Here is a 22363-nt window from a genome sequence, read left to right on the forward strand (position 1 = left end):
AGACACACCTCCCGGACACAGTCTCCCCTCAGGGCCGCCATCAGGGCATTACAGCCGTGACTGGCGTATGGGGCCTGGTGAGCAGAGGGGGCCCGCATCGGGCCCCGTCTCATCTGCTCACCGGGCCCCCCCTGCAGGCGCTGCGGCACGCGCCCGCACGTCAATAGTTAACAGCCTCCAGCCAGTCTGAGGCTGGCAACTGAATAGGGCCGCAGTGCGCACTCGCCGGCGTCTGACGTCATTCTCAGCCACCGGGCCCGGCGAATGCGTCTGCGTGGAGCCTGGAGGGAGCTTCGCCCGGCGCAGGAGCATGGCCAGGTAAGAACTCTAGTTTTTATTTTTTTCTTTGAGAGCGGCGATCCAGGGGAACCCGGGGGGCAGAATGCTGGACACACAGGGGCAGAATGCTGGACACACAGGGGCAGAATGCTGGAGACACTGCGGCAGAATGCTGGAGACACTGGGGCAGAATGCTGGAGACACTGGGGCAGAATGCTGGAGACACTGGGGCAGAATGCTGGAGACACTGGGGCAGAATGCTGGACACACTGGGGCAGAATGCTGGACACACTGGGGCAGAATGCTGGACACACTGGGGCAGAATGCTGGACACACTGGGGCAGAATGCTGGACACAGTGACAGGGGCAGAATGCTGGACATTGGGGCAGAATGCGAGACACGGGGTAGAATGGAGATACGGGGCATGATTGGAGACACGGGGCAGGATGAAAGACATGGGGGCATGACTGGAGACAGATGGGGCAGAATGGAGACACATGGGGCATGATTGGAGACAAGTGGCAGGATTGCAGACATGGGGGCATGGTTGGAGACATGGGCAGAATGGAGACATGGGGCATGATTGGAGACACTGGGGGCGGAATTGGAGACAGATCATGCAGGATCATGGGGCAGGATGGATATGATGGAGACAGATGGGGCAGGATGGAGAGATCAAATGGGGCGATCATATGGGGCAGGATGGAGAGATCATATGGGGCAGACTGGATACTCATGAGGGCAGAATGGGAGAACATATGGCTGACGCCAGGAATGAGACACACGGGGCCAGGGTGGGGAATATTATTATTACCATAGGGGCTAATTTAGGGATATTATTACTGCAGTGATGTATTTATTTTATTTTTTGAGGACACGGTTTTAAATGGGGGGGCGGTCCTGTTACTGTGTAGAGTGACACTATGTCGCCTCTTTTTCTTCATGTGGTGTAATGTAGAAGTTGGGAAAAATTAAGTAATGTATTCTACAAGCGGAGCTCGAGATAACTGTGTTATTTCCTGCAGAGAGAAGTCCTGGCTGGATGAAATGATGGCGGTCTGTGCTGGATGAAAGATGAAGGACTTCACCTAGAGACGTCACTGGTGAGTCAGTGTGTTACCTATACACTGACACTATACACTGTATACAGAGCTCCTGTGTATAATTTCACTAGTGATCACTGTACTATCTGTACACAGACACTGCATACTAAGTACAGATCTCCTGTGTATAATGGCACTTATGGTGATAGTATGGTGCTTTTTTTTTAAATTACTGATCAGAATTGTAGTATTCAGTCACTATGTGGTGGTAATATGTGGTCTGGTCATGGTGTAGCGGTATTTGTTCTTTTTATGTGATATTATTGGTCATTTTAAAAATTGAAAAATAAATAAAAATATACCTAAATTGTATTGTATATTTTAACAAATATTTAATAGGTTACAGTAGAGTAGGGCCCGGCCAAAAGTGTCTACCGTGTTATGGTGGCGGCTTAAAAAATCTTTTGGCCAAAACGAAAGCTGCCGGCTATGTATGTGATCTGGTGATGGGAACTGTTAATGTGTGATAGGTGAGAAGTGGAGTTTTTCCAAGAGACAGCGGTGGGACTGTGGACAGTTCGAGGGGTGGAGCGTGGAGGCGGGGCTGGGGTGGAGCCTGGGCGGAGTCTCAAAGGGGCCCCGAAAATTTTGCCAGTAGGGGGCCCCGAAATTTCTAGTGGCAGCCCTGCTCCCCCTCCCGGGCACAGTCTCCCCTCAGACTCCCCCTCCCGGGCACAGTCTCCCCTCAGTCTCCCCCTCCCAGGCATAGACTCCCCTCAGACTCTCCCTCGGGCACAGTCTCCCCTCAGACTCCCAATCCTGGGAACAGTCTCCCTTTCCCAGGCACAGTCTCCCCTCAGACTCCCCCCCACCCCAGCACAGTCTCCCCCTCCCCCCGGGCACATTCTCCCCTCAGACTCCCCCTCCTGGGCACAGTCCCCCCTAAACTCTCCCTCAGGCACAGTCTCCCCTCAGACTCTCCCTCGGGCACAGTCTCCCCCTTCCCCCCGGGGCACAGTCTCCCCTCAGACTCCCCCTCTCGGGCACAGTCTCCCCTTCCTCCTGGGGCACAGTCTCCCCTCAGACTCTCCCTCCCGGGCACAGTCTCCCCTCAGACTCTTTCCTCCCGGGCACAGTCTCCCCTCAGACTCTCCCTCGGGCACAGTCTCCCCTCAGACTCCCAATCCTGGGAACAGTCTCCCTCTCCCAGGCACAGTCTCCCCTCAGACTCTCCCTTGGGCATAGTCTTCCCCTTCCCTCCCGGGGCACAGTCTCCCCTCAGACTCTCCCTCCCGGGCACAGTCTCCCCCTTCCCCCCTGGGACACAGTCTCCCCTCAGACTCCCCCTCCCGGGCACAGTCTCCCCTCAGACTCTCCCTCTGGCACAGTCTCCCCTTCCCCCTGGGGCACAGTGTCCCCTCAGACTCCCCCTCCCGGGCACAGTCTCCCCTTCCCCCTGGGGCACAGTGTCCCCTCAGATTCTCCCTCGGGCACAGTCTCTCCTCAGACTCTCCCTCCCGGGCACAGTCTCCCTCAGACTCTCCCTCCCGGGCACAGTCTCCTCTCAGATTCTCCCTCCCGGGCACAGTCTCCCCCTTCCCCCCGGGGCACAGTCTCCCCTCAGACTCTCCCTCGGGCACAGTCTTCCCCTTCCCCCCCAGGGCACAGTCTCCCCTCAGACTCTCCCTCGGGCACAGTCTTCCCTCAGACTCCCCTTCGGGCACAGTCTCCCCTCAGACTCCCCTTCGGGCACAGTCTCCCCTCAGACTCCCCCTCCCGGGCACAGTCTCCCATCAGACTCTCCCTCGGGCACAGTCTCCCCTCAGACTCTCCCTCGGGCACAGTCTCCCCTCACACTCTCCCTCCCGGGCACAGTCTCCCCTCAGACTCTCCCTCCAGGGCACAGTCTCCCCTCAGACTCTCCCTCCCGGGCACAGTATCCCCTCAGACTCTCTCTCCAGGGCACAGACTCCCCCTCCCGGGCACAGTCTTTCCTCAGACTCTCCCCCGGGCACAGTCTCCCCTCAGACTCCCCCTCCCGGGCACAGTCTCTCCTCAGACTCCCCCTCCCGGGCACAGTCTTTCCTCAGACTCTCCCCCGGGCACAGTCTCCCCTCAGACTCTCACTCGGGCACAGTCTCCTCTCCCGGGCACAGTCTTCCCTCAGACTCTCCCTCGGGCACAGTCTCCCCTCAGACTCCCAATCCTGGGAACAGTCTCCCTCTCCCAGGCACAGTCTCCCCTCAGACTCTCCCTCGGGCATAGTCTTCCCCTTCCCCCCCGGGGCACAGTCTCCCCTCAGACTCCCCCTCCCGGGCACAGTCTCCCCTTCCCCCTGGGGCACAGTCTCCCCTCAGACTCTCCCTCCCGGGCACAGTCTCCCCCTTCCCCCCTGGGACACAGTCTCCCCTCAGACTCCCCCTCCCGGGCACAGTCTCCCCTCAGACTCTCCCTCTCGGGGCACAGTCTCCTCTCAGACTCAGTCTCCCCTCAGACTCTCCCTCGGGCACAGTCTCCCCTCAGACTCTCCCTCCCGGGCACAGTCTCCCCTCAGACTCTCCCTCCAGGGCACAGTCTCCCCTCAGACTCTCCCTCCCGGGCACAGTCTTTCCTCAGACTCTCCCCCGGGCACAGTCTCCCCTCAGACTCTCCCTCCCGGGCACAGTCTCCCCTCAGACTCTCTCTCCAGGGCACAGTCTCCCCTCAGATTCCCCCTCCCGGGCACAGTCTTTCCTCAGACTCTCCCCCGGGCACAGTCTCCCCTCAGACTCTCCCCCGGGCACAGTCTCCCCCTCCCGGGCACAGACTCCCCTCAGACTCTCCCCCGGGCACAGTCTCCCCTCAGACTCTCCCTCGGGCACAGTCTCCCCTCAGACTCTCCCCCGGGCACAGTCTCCCCCTCCCGGGCACAGTCTCCCCTCAGACTCTCCCTCGGGCACAGTCTCCCCTCAGACTCTCCCCCGGGCACAGTCTCCCCCTCCCGGGCACAGACTCCCCTCAGACTCTCCCCCGGGCACAGTCTCCCCTCAGACTCTCCCTCGGGCACAGTCTCCCCTCAGACTCTCCCTCGGGCACAGTCTCCCCTCAGACTCTCCCCCGGGCACAGTCTCCCCCTCCCGGGCACAGACTCCCCTCAGACTCTACCCCGGGCACAGTCTCCCCTCAGACTCTCCCTCGGGCACAGACTCCCCTCAGACTCTCCCTCGGGCACAGTCTCCCCTCAGACTCTCCCTCGGGCACAGTCTCCCCTCAGACTCTCACTCGGGCACAGTCTCCTCTCCCGGGCACAGTCTCCCCTCAGACTCTCCCCCGGGCACAGTCTCCCCTCAGACTCTCCCTCGGGCACAGTCTCCCCTCAGACTCTCCCCCGGGCACAGTCTCCCCTCAGACTCTCCCCCGGGCACAGTCTCCCCTCAGACTCTCCCTCGGGCACAGTCTCCCCTCAGACTCTCCCCCGGGCACAGTCTCCCCTCAGACTCTCCCTCGGGCACAGTCTTCCCTCAGACTCTCCCCCGGGCACAGTCTCCCCTCAGTTCACTACACCCGGTTGCTATGTTTTTGGCGTTTTTGCTGGGAGGAGCAACGCTGGATTTAGCCCCGCCTTTCACTACATAGCCACGCCTCCACCTTAAGCGTCGGGTCATCGCTTCTTCCAAACAAGGCATTGTGGGCAGTCCCGTAGAATGACAGCGCATGCGCCACATGCACGTGCGGCATTCGCGTCCGCACGGCCGCGCGCACCTGGCGCATGCGCAGTAGCTGCGCGCCGACCGAGCCTGCACGGCCGCGCACCTGGCGCATGCGCAGTAGCTGCGCGCCGCCCGAGGCTGCACGGCCGCGCGCGCTGTCATTCTACGGGACTGCCCAAAATGCCTTGTCTCCCAGGAAACACGCCCCGCCCCCTTCTCCCGCCTTCTCGTTTATGCCAAGACAGCGGACACTGATACCGGTATTAACCCTTTAGGGGGTGAGAGGTTGCGGGGGGCTCAGAGAGGGGGGAGAGGGCGCGGGGGGGTGAGCACGGATAGATAAGGGGGTCTCTTATGGCGGGGGCCTGTGTATGGATGGATAGGGGGTCCCTTATGGCGGGGATCGGATCACTGAGCGCAGCGGATCATTGAGCACACTGGATCACTGAGCGCAGCAGATCACTGAGCGCAGCGGATCACTGAGCGCAGCGGATCACTGAGCGCAGCGGATCACTGAGCGCAGCGGATCACTGAGCGCAGCGGATCACTGAGCGCAGCGGATCACTGAGCGCAGCAGATCACTGAGCGCACTGGATCACTGAGCGCAGCGGATCACTGAGCGCAGCGGATCACTGAGAGCATCGGATCACTGAGCGCATCGGATCACTGAGAGCATCGGATCACTGAGCGCAGCAGATCACTGAGCGCAGCAGATCACTGAGAGCATCGGATCACTGAGCGCATCGGATCACTGAGAGCATCGGATCACTGAGTGCAGCGGATCACTGAGTGCAGCGGATCACTGAGCGCATCGGATCACTGAGCGCATCGGATCACTGAGAGCATCGGATCACCGAGCGCATCGGATCACTGAGCGCACTGGATCACTGAGAGCATCGGATCACTGAGCGCACTGGATCACTGAGAGCATCGGATCACTGAGCGCATCGGATCACTGAGCGCACTGGATCACTGAGAGCATCGGATCACTGAGCACACTGGATCACTGAGCGCAGCAGATCACTGAGCACATCGGATCACTGAGCGCATCGGATCACTGAGCGCACTGGATCACTGAGCGCATCGGATCACTGAGCGCATCGGATCACTGAGCGCACTGGATCACTGAGAGCATCGGATCACTGAGCGCATCGGATCACTGAGCGCACTGGATCACTGAGCGCATCGGATCACTGAGCGCATCGGATCACTGAGCGCACTGGATCACTGAGAGCATCAGATCACTGAGAGCATCGAATCGCTGAGCGCACTGGATCACTGAGTGCAGCGGATCACTGAGCACACTGGATCACTGAGCGCACTGCATCACTGAGCGCAGCAGATCACTGAGCGCACTGGATCACTGAGTGCAGCGGATCACTGAGCGCAGCAGATCACTGAGCACACTGGATCACTGAGTGCAGCGGATCACTGAGCGCACTGGATCACTGAGCGCACTGGACCACCGAGCGCCCTGGATCACTTAGCGCACTGTATCACTGAACGCACTGGATCACTGAGCGCACTGGATCACTAAGTGCAGCCGATCACTGAGCACAGCGGATCACTGAGCGCACTGGATCACTGAGCACACTGGATCACTGAGCGCAGCAGACCACTGAGCGCACTGGACCACTGAGTGCAGCGGATCACTGAGCACACTGGATCACTGAGCGCACTGGACCACCGAGCGCCCTGGATCACTGAATGCAGCGGATCACTGAGAGCATCGGATCACTGAGCGCACTGGATCACTGAGTGCAGCCAATCACTGAGAGCATCGGATCACTGAGCGCAGCAGTTCACTGAGCGCACTGTATCACTGAGCGCACCGGATCACTGAGCGCAGCGGATCACTGAGCGCACTGCATCACTGAGCGCACTGGACCACTGAGCGCACTGGACCACTGAGCACAGCGGATCACTGAGCGCACTGCATCACTGAGCGCACTGGACCACTGAGCGCACTGGACCACTGAGCGCACTGCATCACTGAGCACAGCGGATCACTGAGCACACTGGACCACTGAGCGCACTGGACCACTGAGCGCACTGGACCACTGAGCGCACTGGACCACTGAGCACAGCGGATCACTGAGCGCACTGCATCACTGAGCGCACTGGACCACTGAGCGCACTGCATCACTGAGCGCACTGGACCACTGAGCGCACTGCATCACTGAGCGCACCGGATCACTGAGCACACCGGATCACTGAGCACCTGCGGATTTACCTGCGTGATCAGAACGGCGCGTCGAAGACGCTATTATTCCTGATCGTTGCGAACGTGGCCAATATGGTTATATTTTCTTTGTTTTCTTACAGGAGATGAGGGCTTCGGTGGAATTAGGTGTTAGGCGAGTAATACTGTGTTTAGTCTGATTTCTAATAAAGGACTTTATTCTGTCTGTGTCTTTATTTACCATATAACTATAGGATTAGTAATGGAGAGGTGTCTTATAGACGCTTCTCCATTACTAACCAGTGGGCTTGATGTCACCTGACAATACAGAGGTGACATCAACCCCACAAATACGAACCCCACGTGCCACCGCTACAGGGCAACTGAGAAGAGTCGGGCCAAGCGCCAGAATTGGGGCATCTAATAGATGTGCCTAATCTGGGTAGCTGAGGGCTGCTATTTGTAGGCTGGAGGGGGTCAATATCCATGGCCCCTTACCAGCCTGAGAATACCAGCCCCCAGCTGTCTGCTTTAGCGATCATGGTTGTCAAAAAAGGGGGTGACTCCTCTATTCTTGATAACCAGCCATGATAGCCCTGAGGGTTGCTGCCCCAGTTTTGCCTGGTTGGTTATCAAAGATACAGGGGAACCCATGGCATTTTTTAACATTTATTTATAGTGCAGGAGCCGGCTGATGAATACTGTTAGGAGCGGCAGCAGGTATAGGCTGATGGGAGTAGTAGTCCCATCAGCCTACGCCTGTAACCAGAGGTAACATTTCAACTTCGAACAGGGGAGGGATATATATGAACATATATTCCTGCCCACAATGCCTTGTACTTCATATACTCTGGACACAGGAAGCCATAACGCCATGCAAATAGACGTATGAGCATGCGCACCACTGACTGGCGGTCTCTGATCACGTGACAGTACGTCAAGACTTGGCGTTCGGTGTAGACTATCTTAGCAACGTTACGCCACGCTGTGGTTTACCTGGCGAAGGGGAAAGCAGACAAGGCATTGTGGGCAGGAATATATGTTCATTGCGCATGCGCCACATGCACGCGCGGCACTCGCGTCCGCACGGCCGCGCGCACCTGGCGCATGCGCAGTAGCTAGGGCTACTGCGCGCTGCCCGAGGATGCACGGCCGCGCGCACCTGGCGCATGCGCAGTAGCTGCGCGCCGCCCGAGGCTGTAATAGCAGGTGGGCGGGTGCTCTCCCAGCGAAACACGCCCCAACCCCCTTCTCCCGCCTTCTCGTTTTGGCGGCATGCCAAAACAGCGGACAGCCGGACACTGCTACCGGTATTAACCCCCGGGGGGGAGAGGGCGGGGGTATTAACCCTTTAGGGGGGGTGCCAACACTGCTACCTGTATTAACCCTTTGGGGGGAGAGGGCGCAGGGGGCTCAGAGAGGGGGGAGAGGGCGCGGGGGGAGAGTACGGATAGGGGGGTACGTTATGGTGGGGGTCCGTGTATGGATGGATAGGGGGTCCCTTATGGCGGGGGGGGGTGTGTGTGTATGGATGGATAGGGGGTCCCTTATGGCGGGGGCCCATGTATGGATGGATTGGGGGTCCCTTACTGGGGGGGTGAGTACGGCTAGATAGGGGGATCCGTTATGGCGGGGGCCTGGGTATGGATGGATAGGGGGTCCCTTATGGCGGGGGCCCGTGTATGAATGGATAGGGGGTCCCTTACTGCGGGGGGGGGGGGGTGAGTACCCCTGCTGGGGGCATTATTTTTGCAGTCGGTGTCAGGTGCGGCCCGCTGGGGGCATTATTGGTGCAGTCGGTGTCAGGTCCGGCCTGCTGGGGGCATTATTGGTGCAGTCGGTGTCAGGTCCGGCCCGCTGGGGGCATTATTGGTGCAGTCGGTGTCAGGTCCGGCCTGCTGGGGGCATTATTGGTGCAGTCGGTGTCAGGTGCGGCCCGCTGGGGGCATTATTGGTGCAGTCGGTGTCAGGTGCGGCCCGCTGGGGGCATTATTGGTGCAGACGGTGTCAGGTCCGGCCCGCTGGGGGCATTATTGGTGCAGTCGGTGTCAGGTCCGGCCCGCTGGGGGCATTATTGGTGCAGTCGGTGTCAGGTCCGGCCTGCTGGGGGCATTATTGGTGCAGACGGTGTCAGGTCCGGCCTGCTGGGGGCATTATTGGTGCAGTCGGTGTCAGGTCCGGCCCGCTGGGGGCATTATTGGTGCAGTCGGTGTCAGGTCCGGCCCGCTGGGGGCATTATTGGTGCAGTCGGTGTCAGGTCCGGCCCGCTGGGGGCATTATTGGTGCAGTCGGTGTCAGGTGCGGCCCGCTGGGGGCATTATTGGTGCAGTCGGTGTCAGGTCCGGCCCGCTGGGGGCATTATTGGTGCAGTCGGTGTCAGGTGCGGCCCGCTGGGGGCATTATTGGTGCAGTCGGTGTCAGGTGCGGCCCGCTGGGGGCATTATTGGTGCAGTCGGTGTCAGGTGCGGCCCGCTGGGGGCATTATTGGTGCAGTCGGTGTCAGGTCCGGCCCGCTGGGGGCATTATTGGTGCAGTCGGTGTCAGGTCCGGCCTGCTGGGGGCATTATTGGTGCAGTCGGTGTCAGGTGCGGCCCGCTGGGGGCATTATTGGTGCAGTCGGTGTCAGGTGCGGCCCGCTGGGGGCATTATTGGTGCAGTCGGTGTCAGGTCCGGCCTGCTGGGGGCATTATTGGTGCAGTCGGTGTCAGGTGCGGCCCGCTGGGGGCATTATTGGTGCAGTCGGTGTCAGGTGCGGCCCGCTGGGGGCATTATTGGTGCAGTCGGTGTCAGGTCCGGCCCGCTGGGGGCATTATTGGTGCAGTCGGTGTCAGGTGCGGCCCACTGGGGGCATTATTGGTGCAGTCGGTGTCAGGTGCGGCCCGCTGGGGGCATTATTGGTGCAGTCGGTGTCAGGTGCGGCCCGCTGGGGGCATTATTGGTGCAGACGGTGTCAGGTGCGGCCCGCTGGGGGCATTATTGGTGCAGTCGGTGTCAGGTCCGGCCTGCTGGGGGCATTATTGGTGCAGTCGGTGTCAGGTCCGGCCTGCTGGGGGCATTATTGGTGCAGACGGTGTCAGGTGCGGCCCGCTGGGGGCATTATTGGTGCAGTCGGTGTCAGGTGCGGCCCGCTGGGGGCATTATTGGTGCAGTCGGTGTCAGGTCCGGCCTGCTGGGGGCATTATTGGTGCAGTCGGTGTCAGGTGCGGCCCGCTGGGGGCATTATTGGTGCAGTCGGTGTCAGGTGCGGCCCGCTGGGGGCATTATTGGTGCAGACGGTGTCAGGTCCGGCCTGCTGGGGGCATTATTGGTGCAGTCGGTGTCAGGTCCGGCCCGCTGGGGGCATTATTGGTGCAGTCGGTGTCAGGTGCGGCCCGCTGGGGGCATTATTGGTGCAGTCGGTGTCAGGTCCGGCCTGCTGGGGGCATTATTGGTGCAGTCGGTGTCAGGTGCGGCCCGCTGGGGGCATTATTGGTGCAGTCGGTGTCAGGTGCGGCCCGCTGGGGGCATTATTGGTGCAGACGGTGTCAGGTCCGGCCTGCTGGGGGCATTATTGGTGCAGTCGGTGTCAGGTCCGGCCCGCTGGGGGCATTATTGGTGCAGTCGGTGTCAGGTGCGGCCCGCTGGGGGCATTATTGGTGCAGTCGGTGTCAGGTGCGGCCTGCTGGGGGCATTATTGGTGCAGACGGTGTCAGGTGCGGCCCGCTGGGGGCATTATTGGTGCAGTCGGTGTCAGGTGCGGCCCGCTGGGGGCATTATTGGTGCAGTCGGTGTCAGGTCCGGCCTGCTGGGGGCATTATTGGTGCAGTCGGTGTCAGGTCGGTGTCAGGTGCGGCCCGCTGGGGGCATTATTGGTGCAGTCGGTGTCAGGTGCGGCCCGCTGGGGGCATTATTGGTGCAGTCGGTGTCAGGTGCGGCCCGCTGGGGGCATTATTGGTGCAGACGGTGTCAGGTCCGGCCTGCTGGGGGCATTATTGGTGCAGTCGGTGTCAGGTCCGGCCCGCTGGGGGCATTATTGGTGCAGTCGGTGTCAGGTCCGGCCTGCTGGGGGCATTATTGGTGCAGACGGTGTCAGGTGCGGCCCGCTGGGGGCATTATTGGTGCAGTCGGTGTCAGGTGCGGCCCGCTGGGGGCATTATTGGTGCAGTCGGTGTCAGGTCCGGCCTGCTGGGGGCATTATTGGTGCAGTCGGTGTCAGGTCCGGCCCGCTGGGGGCATTATTGGTGCAGTCGGTGTCAGGTGCGGCCCGCTGGGGGCATTATTGGTGCAGACGGTGTCAGGTGCAGCCCGCTGGGGGCATTATTGGTGCAGACGGTGTCAGGTGCAGCCCGCTGGGGGCATTATTGGTGCAGACGGTGTCAGGTCCGGCCCGCTGGGGGCATTATTGGTGCAGTCGGTGTCAGGTCCGGCCTGCTGGGGGCATTATTGGTGCAGTCGGTGTCAGGTCCGGCCCGCTGGGGGCATTATTGGTGCAGACGGTGTCAGGTGCAGCCCGCTGGGGGCATTATTGGTGCAGACGGTGTCAGGTGCAGCCCGCTGGGGGCATTATTGGTGCAGTCGGTGTCAGGTCCGGCCCGCTGGGGGCATTATTGGTGCAGTCGGTGTCAGGTCCGGCCTGCTGGGGGCATTATTGGTGCAGTCGGTGTCAGGTCCGGCCCGCTGGGGGCATTATTGGTGCAGTCGGTGTCAGGTCCGGCCTGCTGGGGGCATTATTGGTGCAGTCGGTGTCAGGTCCGGCCTGCTGGGGGCATTATTGGTGCAGTCGGTGTCAGGTCCGGCCTGCTGGGGGCATTATTGGTGCAGACGGTGTCAGGTGCAGCCCGCTGGGGGCATTATTGGTGCAGACGGTGTCAGGTCCGGCCCGCTGGGGGCATTATTGGTGCAGTCGGTGTCAGGTCCGGCCTGCTGGGGGCATTATTGGTGCAGTCGGTGTCAGGTCCGGCCCGCTGGGGGCATTATTGGTGCAGACGGTGTCAGGTGCAGCCCGCTGGGGGCATTATTGGTGCAGACGGTGTCAGGTGCAGCCCGCTGGGGGCATTATTGGTGCAGTCGGTGTCAGGTCCGGCCCGCTGGGGGCATTATTGGTGCAGTCGGTGTCAGGTCCGGCCTGCTGGGGGCATTATTGGTGCAGTCGGTGTCAGGTCCGGCCCGCTGGGGGCATTATTGGTGCAGACGGTGTCAGGTGCAGCCCGCTGGGGGCATTATTGGTGCAGACGGTGTCACGTCCGGGTGCATTATTATCTGTTACACACAGTTGAGGAGACCCTCACTAACCTCTACCTCATTTACCCGCAGTGCTGACTGGCAGCGTGAAGACCCTCGTTAAGGGCGAGGAGGAGGGCACTCTGCTCGCCACCATCAACATCATCCAGACCTACAAGGAGGGAGATCTGAACATCCAGGAGGCTGGGAAGATAATGAGCGTCCAAATCATTGAGTGCCCCATCCTGAAGAAAGGTGTGTACTGAGCGGTGCGATGTGCTGCAGACATGTACAGGGGTGGAATGCTCTGCAGATTTGCTGTGTATCAGGAGGTGCAGGGTGCGATGTGCTGCAGACATGTACAGGGGTGGAATGCTCTGCAGATTTGCTGTGTATCAGGAGGTGCAGGGTGCGATGTGCTGCAGACATGTACAGGGGTGGAATGCTCTGCAGATTTGCTGTGTATCAGGAGGTGCAGGGTGCGATGTGCTGCAGACATGTACAGGGGTGGAATGCTCTGCAGATTTGCTGTGTATCAGGAGGTGCAGGGTGCGATGTGCTGCAGACATGTACAGGGGTGGAATACTCTGCAGATTTGCTGTGTATCAGGAGGTGCAGGGTGCGATGTGCTGCAGACATGTACAGGGGTGGAATGCTCTGCAGATTTGCTGTGTATCAGGAGGTGCAGGGTGCGATGTGCTGCAGACATGTACAGGGGTGGAATGCTCTGCAGACCCCCGTGACAGTCGGTAGCGATGCTCTGCAGGAATGCCCGGTGTGTGGCGCTGAGCCATCTCTGTATCCGCAGGCGCCAGTTATCTCTTCATGGGGAAGGTGGACGACTTTGGCCGCGGTCGAATCGTCGGCGACAGTTTTGTCATCAGTTACCGCGCTCAGCAGCATCAGATCCTCACCAGCATCGCCAAGAAGCCCTGCTAGAGGCCGCCGTGACGTCAGTGCCGGGGCCAGGATCCCGCTGCCATGTTGCTATGGCGACAGCCTACTTCCGCCTTGCCCTCCATATTGCATCTGATGTCTTTTCTGTACTCCTCCTCAACTGAAATAAACGGACCACAAACCATTCTGCTCCAATGTGTCTGCGCGTCACCGCCATATGTACGTCCCCTGCAGGCAGCGAGCCATCAGAGACTGATAACAGAGGACCATAGGGAGCAATGGTATCACCAAAGTCACTATGTCCACGCGTCACCGCCGTATGTGCACCCCTGTGTGAGCTGTCAGACTGATAACAGAGGACCATAGGGAGCAATGGTATCACCAAAGTCACTATGTCCACGCGTCACCGCCGTATGTGCACCCCTGTGCGAGCCATCAGAGACTGATAACAGAGGACCATAGGGAGCAATGGTATCACCAAAGTCACTATGTCCACGCGTCACCGCCGTATGTGCACCCCTGTGCGAGCCATCAGAGACTGATAACAGAGGACCATAGGGAGCAATGGTATCACCAAAGTCACTATGTCCACGCGTCACCGCCGTATGTGCACCCCTGTGCGAGCTGTCAGACTGATAACAGAGGACCATAGGGAGCAATGGTATCACCAAAGTCACTATGTCCACGCGTCACCGCCGTATGTGCACCCCTGTGCGAGCCATCAGAGACTGATAACAGAGGACCATAGGGAGCAATGGTATCACCAAAGTCACTATGTCCACGCGTCACCGCCGTATGTGCACCCCTGTGCGAGCCATCAGAGACTGATAACAGAGGACCATAGGGAGCAATGGTATCACCAAAGTCACTATGTCCACGCGTCACCGCCGTATGTGCACCCCTGTGCGAGCCATCAGACTGATAACAGAGGACCATAGGGAGCAATGGTATCACCAAAGTCACTATGTCCACGCGTCACCGCCGTATGTGCACCCCTGTGCGAGCCATCAGAGACTGATAACAGAGGACCATAGGGAGCAATGGTATCACCAAAGTCACTATGTCCACGCGTCACCGCCGTATGTGCACCCCTGTGCGAGCCATCAGACTGATAACAGAGGACCATAGGGAGCAATGGTATCACCAAAGTCACTATGTCCACGCGTCACCGCCGTATGTGCACCCCTGTGCGAGCCATCAGAGACTGATAACAGAGGACCATAGGGAGCAATGGTATCACCAAAGTCACTATGTCCACGCGTCACCGCCGTATGTGCACCCCTGTGCGAGCCATCAGAGACTGATAACAGAGGACCATAGGGAGCAATGGTATCACCAAAGTCACTATGTCCACGCGTCACCGCCGTATGTGCACCCCTGTGCGAGCCATCAGACTGATAACAGAGGACCATAGGGAGCAATGGTATCACCAAAGTCACTATGTCCACGCGTCACCGCCGTATGTGCACCCCTGTGCGAGCCATCAGAGACTGATAACAGAGGACAATAGGGAGCAATGGTATCACCAAAGTCACTATGTCCACGCGTCACCGCCGTATGTGCACCCCTGTGCGAGCCATCAGAGACTGATAACAGAGGACCATAGGGAGCAATGGTATCACCAAAGTCACTATGTCCACGCGTCACCGCCGTATGTGCACCCCTGTGCGAGCTGTCAGACTGATAACAGAGGACAATAGGGAGCAATGGTATCACCAAAGTCACTATGTCCACGCGTCACCGCCGTATGTGCACCCCTGTGCGAGCCATCAGAGACTGATAACAGAGGACCATAGGGAGCAATGGTATCACCAAAGTCACTATGTCCACGCGTCACCGCCGTATGTGCACCCCTGTGCGAGCTGTCAGACTGATAACAGAGGACCATAGGGAGCAATGGTATCACCAAAGTCACTATGTCCACGCGTCACCGCCGTATGTGCACCCCTGTGCGAGCCATCAGAGACTGATAACAGAGGACCATAGGGAGCAATGGTATCACCAAAGTCACTATGTCCACGCGTCACCGCCGTATGTGCACCCCTGTGCGAGCTGTCAGACTGATAACAGAGGACAATAGGGAGCAATGGTATCACCAAAGTCACTATGTCCACGCGTCACCGCCGTATGTGCACCCCTGTGCGAGCCATCAGAGACTGATAACAGAGGACCATAGGGAGCAATGGTATCACCAAAGTCACTATGTCCACGCGTCACCGCCGTATGTGCACCCCTGTGCGAGCTGTCAGACTGATAACAGAGGACCATAGGGAGCAATGGTATCACCAAAGTCACTATGTCCACGCGTCACCGCCGTATGTGCACCCCTGTGCGAGCTGTCAGACTGATAACAGAGGACAATAGGGAGCAATGGTATCACCAAAGTCACTATGTCCACGCGTCACCGCCGTATGTGCACCCCTGTGCGAGCCATCAGAGACTGATAACAGAGGACAATAGGGAGCAATGGTATCACCAAAGTCACTATGTCCACGCGTCACCGCCGTATGTGCACCCCTGTGCGAGCTGTCAGAGACTGATAACAGAGGACCATAGGGAGCAATGGTATCACCAAAGTCACTATGTCCACGCGTCACCGCCGTATGTGCACCCCTGTGCGAGCTGTCAGACTGATAACAGAGGACCATAGGGAGCAATGGTATCACCAAAGTCACTATGTCCACGCGTCACCGCCGTATGTGCACCCCTGTGCGAGCTGTCAGACTGATAACAGAGGACAATAGGGAGCAATGGTATCACCAAAGTCACTATGTCCACGCGTCACCGCCGTATGTGCACCCCTGTGCGAGCTGTCAGACTGATAACAGAGGACCATAGGGAGCAATGGTATCACCAAAGTCACTATGTCCACGCGTCACCGCCGTATGTGCACCCCTGTGCGAGCTGTCAGACTGATAACAGAGGACCATAGGGAGCAATGGTATCACCAAAGTCACTATGTCCACGCGTCACCGCCGTATGTGCACCCCTGTGCGAGCTGTCAGACTGATAACAGAGGACCATAGGGAGCAATGGTATCACCAAAGTCACTATGTCCACGCGTCACCGCCGTATGTGCACCCCTGTGCGAGCCATCAGACTGATAACAGAGGACCATAGGGAGCAATGGTATCACCAAAGTCACTATGTCCACGCGTCACCGCCGTATGTGCACCCCTGTGCGAGCTGTCAGACTGATAACAGAGGACAATAGGGAGCAATGGTATCACCAAAGTCACTATGTCCACGCGTCACCGCCGTATGTGCACCCCTGTGCGAGCTGTCAGACTGATAACAGAGGACCATAGGGAGCAATGGTATCACCAAAGTCACTATGTCCACGCGTCACCGCCGTATGTGCACCCCTGTGCGAGCTGTCAGACTGATAACAGAGGACAATAGGGAGCAATGGTATCACCAAAGTCACTATGTCCACGCGTCACCGCCGTATGTGCACCCCTGTGCGAGCCATCAGAGACTGATAACAGAGGACCATAGGGAGCAATGGTATCACCAAAGTCACTATGTCCACGCGTCACCGCCGTATGTGCACCCCTGTGCGAGCTGTCACACTGATAACAGAGGACAATAGGGATTCAAGCTTCAGGAGGCTAATTTGCATATTCCAGGTGCCTTCTGGGAGAAGCGAAGTCTCCCTAAGCTAGAAGATCGTTGGGTACAGCCGGGACCAGCTGCTTCGAAAGCATCACCAAACCAGGGATTCAAGCTTCAGGAGGCTAATTTGCATATTCCAGGTGCCTTCTGGGAGAAGCGAAGTCTCCCTAAGCTAGAAGATCGTTGGGTACAGCCGGGACCAGCTGCTTCGAAAGCATCACCAAACCAGGGATTCAAGCTTCAGGAGGCTAATTTGCATATTCCAGGTGCCTTCTGGGAGAAGCGAAGTCTCCCTAAGCTAGAAGATCGTTGGGTACAGCCGGGACCAGCTGCTTCGAAAGCATCACCAAACCAGGGATTCAAGCTTCAGGAGGCTAATTTGCATATTCCAGGTGCCTTCTGGGAGAAGCGAAGTCTCCCTAAGCTAGAAGATCGTTGGGTACAGCCGGGACCAGCTGCTTCGAAAGCATCACCAAACCAGGGATTCAAGCTTCAGGAGGCTAATTTGCATATTCCAGGTGCCTTCTGGGAGAAGCGAAGTCTCCCTAAGCTAGAAGATCGTTGGGTACAGCCGGGACCAGCTGCTTCGAAAGCATCACCAAACCAGGGATTCAAGCTTCAGGAGGCTAATTTGCATATTCCAGGTGCCTTCTGGGAGAAGCGAAGTCTCCCTAAGCTAGAAGATCGTTGGGTACAGCCGGGACCAGCTGCTTCGAAAGCATCACCAAACCAGGGATTCAAGCTTCAGGAGGCTAATTTGCATATTCCAGGTGCCTTCTGGGAGAAGCGAAGTCTCCCTAAGCTAGAAGATCGTTGGGTACAGCCGGGACCAGCTGCTTCGAAAGCATCACCAAACCAGGGATTCAAGCTTCAGGAGGCTAATTTGCATATTCCAGGTGCCTTCTGGGAGAAGCGAAGTCTCCCTAAGCTAGAAGATCGTTGGGTACAGCCGGGACCAGCTGCTTCGAAAGCATCACCAAACCAGGGATTCAAGCTTCAGGAGGCTAATTTGCATATTCCAGGTGCCTTCTGGGAGAAGCGAAGTCTCCCTAAGCTAGAAGATCGTTGGGTACAGCCGGGACCAGCTGCTTCGAAAGCATCACCAAACCAGGGATTCAAGCTTCAGGAGGCTAATTTGCATATTCCAGGTGCCTTCTGGGAGAAGCGAAGTCTCCCTAAGCTAGAAGATCGTTGGGTACAGCCGGGACCAGCTGCTTCGAAAGCATCACCAAACCAGGGATTCAAGCTTCAGGAGGCTAATTTGCATATTCCAGGTGCCTTCTGGGAGAAGCGAAGTCTCCCTAAGCTAGAAGATCGTTGGGTACAGCCGGGACCAGCTGCTTCGAAAGCATCACCAAACCAGGGATTCAAGCTTCAGGAGGCTAATTTGCATATTCCAGGTGCCTTCTGGGAGAAGCGAAGTCTCCCTAAGCTAGAAGATCGTTGGGTACAGCCGGGACCAGCTGCTTCGAAAGCATCACCAAACCAGGGATTCAAGCTTCAGGAGGCTAATTTGCATATTCCAGGTGCCTTCTGGGAGAAGCGAAGTCTCCCTAAGCTAGAAGATCGTTGGGTACAGCCGGGACCAGCTGCTTCGAAAGCATCACCAAACCAGGGATTCAAGCTTCAGGAGGCTAATTTGCATATTCCAGGTGCCTTCTGGGAGAAGCGAAGTCTCCCTAAGCTAGAAGATCGTTGGGTACAGCCGGGACCAGCTGCTTCGAAAGCATCACCAAACCAGGGATTCAAGCTTCAGGAGGCTAATTTGCATATTCCAGGTGCCTTCTGGGAGAAGCGAAGTCTCCCTAAGCTAGAAGATCGTTGGGTACAGCCGGGACCAGCTGCTTCGAAAGCATCACCAAACCAGGGATTCAAGCTTCAGGAGGCTAATTTGCATATTCCAGGTGCCTTCTGGGAGAAGCGAAGTCTCCCTAAGCTAGAAGATCGTTGGGTACAGCCGGGACCAGCTGCTTCGAAAGCATCACCAAACCAGGGATTCAAGCTTCAGGAGGCTAATTTGCATATTCCAGGTGCCTTCTGGGAGAAGCGAAGTCTCCCTAAGCTAGAAGATCGTTGGGTACAGCCGGGACCAGCTGCTTCGAAAGCATCACCAAACCAGGGATTCAAGCTTCAGGAGGCTAATTTGCATATTCCAGGTGCCTTCTGGGAGAAGCGAAGTCTCCCTAAGCTAGAAGATCGTTGGGTACAGCCGGGACCAGCTGCTTCGAAAGCATCACCAAACCAGGGATTCAAGCTTCAGGAGGCTAATTTGCATATTCCAGGTGCCTTCTGGGAGAAGCGAAGTCTCCCTAAGCTAGAAGATCGTTGGGTACAGCCGGGACCAGCTGCTTCGAAAGCATCACCAAACCAGGGATTCAAGCTTCAGGAGGCTAATTTGCATATTCCAGGTGCCTTCTGGGAGAAGCGAAGTCTCCCTAAGCTAGAAGATCGTTGGGTACAGCCGGGACCAGCTGCTTCGAAAGCATCACCAAACCAGGGATTCAAGCTTCAGGAGGCTAATTTGCATATTCCAGGTGCCTTCTGGGAGAAGCGAAGTCTCCCTAAGCTAGAAGATCGTTGGGTACAGCCGGGACCAGCTGCTTCGAAAGCATCACCAAACCAGGGATTCAAGCTTCAGGAGGCTAATTTGCATATTCCAGGTGCCTTCTGGGAGAAGCGAAGTCTCCCTAAGCTAGAAGATCGTTGGGTACAGCCGGGACCAGCTGCTTCGAAAGCATCACCAAACCAGGGATTCAAGCTTCAGGAGGCTAATTTGCATATTCCAGGTGCCTTCTGGGAGAAGCGAAGTCTCCCTAAGCTAGAAGATCGTTGGGTACAGCCGGGACCAGCTGCTTCGAAAGCATCACCAAACCAGGGATTCAAGCTTCAGGAGGCTAATTTGCATATTCCAGGTGCCTTCTGGGAGAAGCGAAGTCTCCCTAAGCTAGAAGATCGTTGGGTACAGCCGGGACCAGCTGCTTCGAAAGCATCACCAAACCAGGGATTCAAGCTTCAGGAGGCTAATTTGCATATTCCAGGTGCCTTCTGGGAGAAGCGAAGTCTCCCTAAGCTAGAAGATCGTTGGGTACAGCCGGGACCAGCTGCTTCGAAAGCATCACCAAACCAGGGATTCAAGCTTCAGGAGGCTAATTTGCATATTCCAGGTGCCTTCTGGGAGAAGCGAAGTCTCCCTAAGCTAGAAGATCGTTGGGTACAGCCGGGACCAGCTGCTTCGAAAGCATCACCAAACCAGGGATTCAAGCTTCAGGAGGCTAATTTGCATATTCCAGGTGCCTTCTGGGAGAAGCGAAGTCTCCCTAAGCTAGAAGATCGTTGGGTACAGCCGGGACCAGCTGCTTCGAAAGCATCACCAAACCAGGGATTCAAGCTTCAGGAGGCTAATTTGCATATTCCAGGTGCCTTCTGGGAGAAGCGAAGTCTCCCTAAGCTAGAAGATCGTTGGGTACAGCCGGGACCAGCTGCTTCGAAAGCATCACCAAACCAGGGATTCAAGCTTCAGGAGGCTAATTTGCATATTTTTGCCTGTAGGACATTATTGCAAGAGAGCTTGGCTGAGTAGATTACACAAGAAGGAAAACACACAGCAAGTCAGCAGGATCTAGGAGCAACATGGCAGATGTGACAACCTACATGGTGAGCTGCAGCATGTGCTACATGTTCACAGATCGACCAGAAGAAGAATTAAATTTCACCTGTCAGAAGTGTAGACTAGTGGCTCTTTTAGAAGAAAAGGTGCGGGGTCTGGAAGAAAGAATAGCAACTTTGAAACTCATCAAAGAGAATGAAGACTTTCTAGACAGAACAGAAGCATCTCTACTGGTCACAGAAGGTGCAAAAAGTGTCAGAGAACCTCCAAAAGCAGATGAGTGGAAGCATGTGACCAAAAGAAGCAAGAAGACCATGGAGAAATCACCAACCACACAACTGAAGAACCGATATCAAATCTTTGTAGAGGATGAAGATGGCACACCTAAGAATGAAGCAATACCAGCAAGCAAAAAAGAAAAGGGCACACAGCAACAAGTGACAGCAAAAAGTACAGCCAAGAAGCAACGAAGAGTGGTGGTGGTGGGAGACTCACTACTGAGAGGCACAGAAGCAGCCATCTGCAGACCGGACATAACTGCAAGAGAAGTATGCTGCCTTCCAGGTGCGATGATCAAGGATGTGACCGATAGGATACCAAAGCTCTTCAGCTCCAAGGACGTCCACCCATTTCTTCTGATACATGTTGGCACCAATGACACGGCAAGGAAGGACCTACCGACAATCTGCAAGGACTTTGAAGAGTTGGGGAAGAAAGTAAAGGAACTGGATGCACAGGTAGTTTTTTCTTCTATCCTTCCAGTAGACGGGCATGGCACCAGGAGATGGAACAGGATCCTTGATGCAAACAACTGGCTAAGACGATGGTGCAGACAACAAGGATTTGGATTCCTGGACCACGGTGTGAATTACTGGTATGATGGACTCCTCGCCAGAGACGGACTACACCTCAACAAACCTGGGAAACACACATTCGCCAGAAGACTCGCTACACTCATCAGGAGGGCGTTAAACTAGAAGAAGAGGGGACGGGAAGAAAAACATTAGACTCGAACAAAGACGACCCAGGAAAACATACTCAGAAGGGAGGTAAGAACATTTCTAAAACAATCCACAGTGAGGAGATTGGAACAAAACAAAATCCTCTAAACTGCATGCTCGCAAACGCCAGAAGCCTGACAAACAAGATGGAAGAACTAGAAGCAGAAATATCTACAGGTAACTTTGACATAGTGGGAATAACCGAGACATGGTTAGATGAAAGCTATGACTGGGCAGTTAACTTACAGGGTTACAGTCTGTTTAGAAAGGATCGTAAAAATCGGAGAGGAGGAGGGGTTTGTCTCTATGTAAAGTCTTGTCTAAAGTCCACTTTAAGGGAGGATATTAGCGAAGGGAATGAGGATGTCGAGTCCATATGGGTTGAAATTCATGGAGGGAAAAATGGTAACAAAATTCTCATTGGGGTCTGTTACAAACCCCCAAATATAACAGAAAGCATGGAAAGTCTACTTCTAAAGCAGATAGATGAAGCTGCAACCCATAATGAGGTCCTGGTTATGGGGGACTTTAACTACCCGGATATTAACTGGGAAACAGAAACCTGTGAAACCCATAAAGGCAACAGGTTTCTGCTAATAACCAAGAAAAATTATCTTTCACAATTGGTGCAGAATCCAACCAGAGGAGCAGCACTTTTAGACCTAATACTATCTAATAGACCTGACAGAATAACAAATCTGCAGGTGGTTGGGCATTTAGGAAATAGCGACCACAATATTGTGCAGTTTCACCTGTCTTTCACTAGGGGGACTTGTCAGGGAGTCACAAAAACATTGAACTTTAGGAAGGCAAAGTTTGAACAGCTTAGAGATGCCCTTAATCTGGTAGA

General features: G+C 56.5%; 1 protein-coding gene across 1 annotated transcript; it reads left to right on the plus strand.

The window, feature by feature from the left end:
- The first annotated feature begins 264 nt into the window (after positions 1-264).
- On the plus strand, positions 265-13485 carry LOC138680797 (procollagen C-endopeptidase enhancer 2-like). The gene is made up of 4 exons (XM_069768047.1): positions 265-318; positions 5134-5272; positions 12487-12648; positions 13202-13485. The coding sequence occupies exons 1-4, from the start codon at positions 265-267 to the stop codon at positions 13330-13332; spliced, it is 486 nt and encodes a 161-aa protein (XP_069624148.1). The 3' UTR covers positions 13333-13485.
- Positions 13486-22363: the final 8878 nt, after the last annotated feature.

Source organism: Ranitomeya imitator, chromosome 5, assembly GCF_032444005.1.
Source record: "Ranitomeya imitator isolate aRanImi1 chromosome 5, aRanImi1.pri, whole genome shotgun sequence".
NCBI classification, from domain to species: Eukaryota; Metazoa; Chordata; class Amphibia; order Anura; family Dendrobatidae; genus Ranitomeya; species Ranitomeya imitator.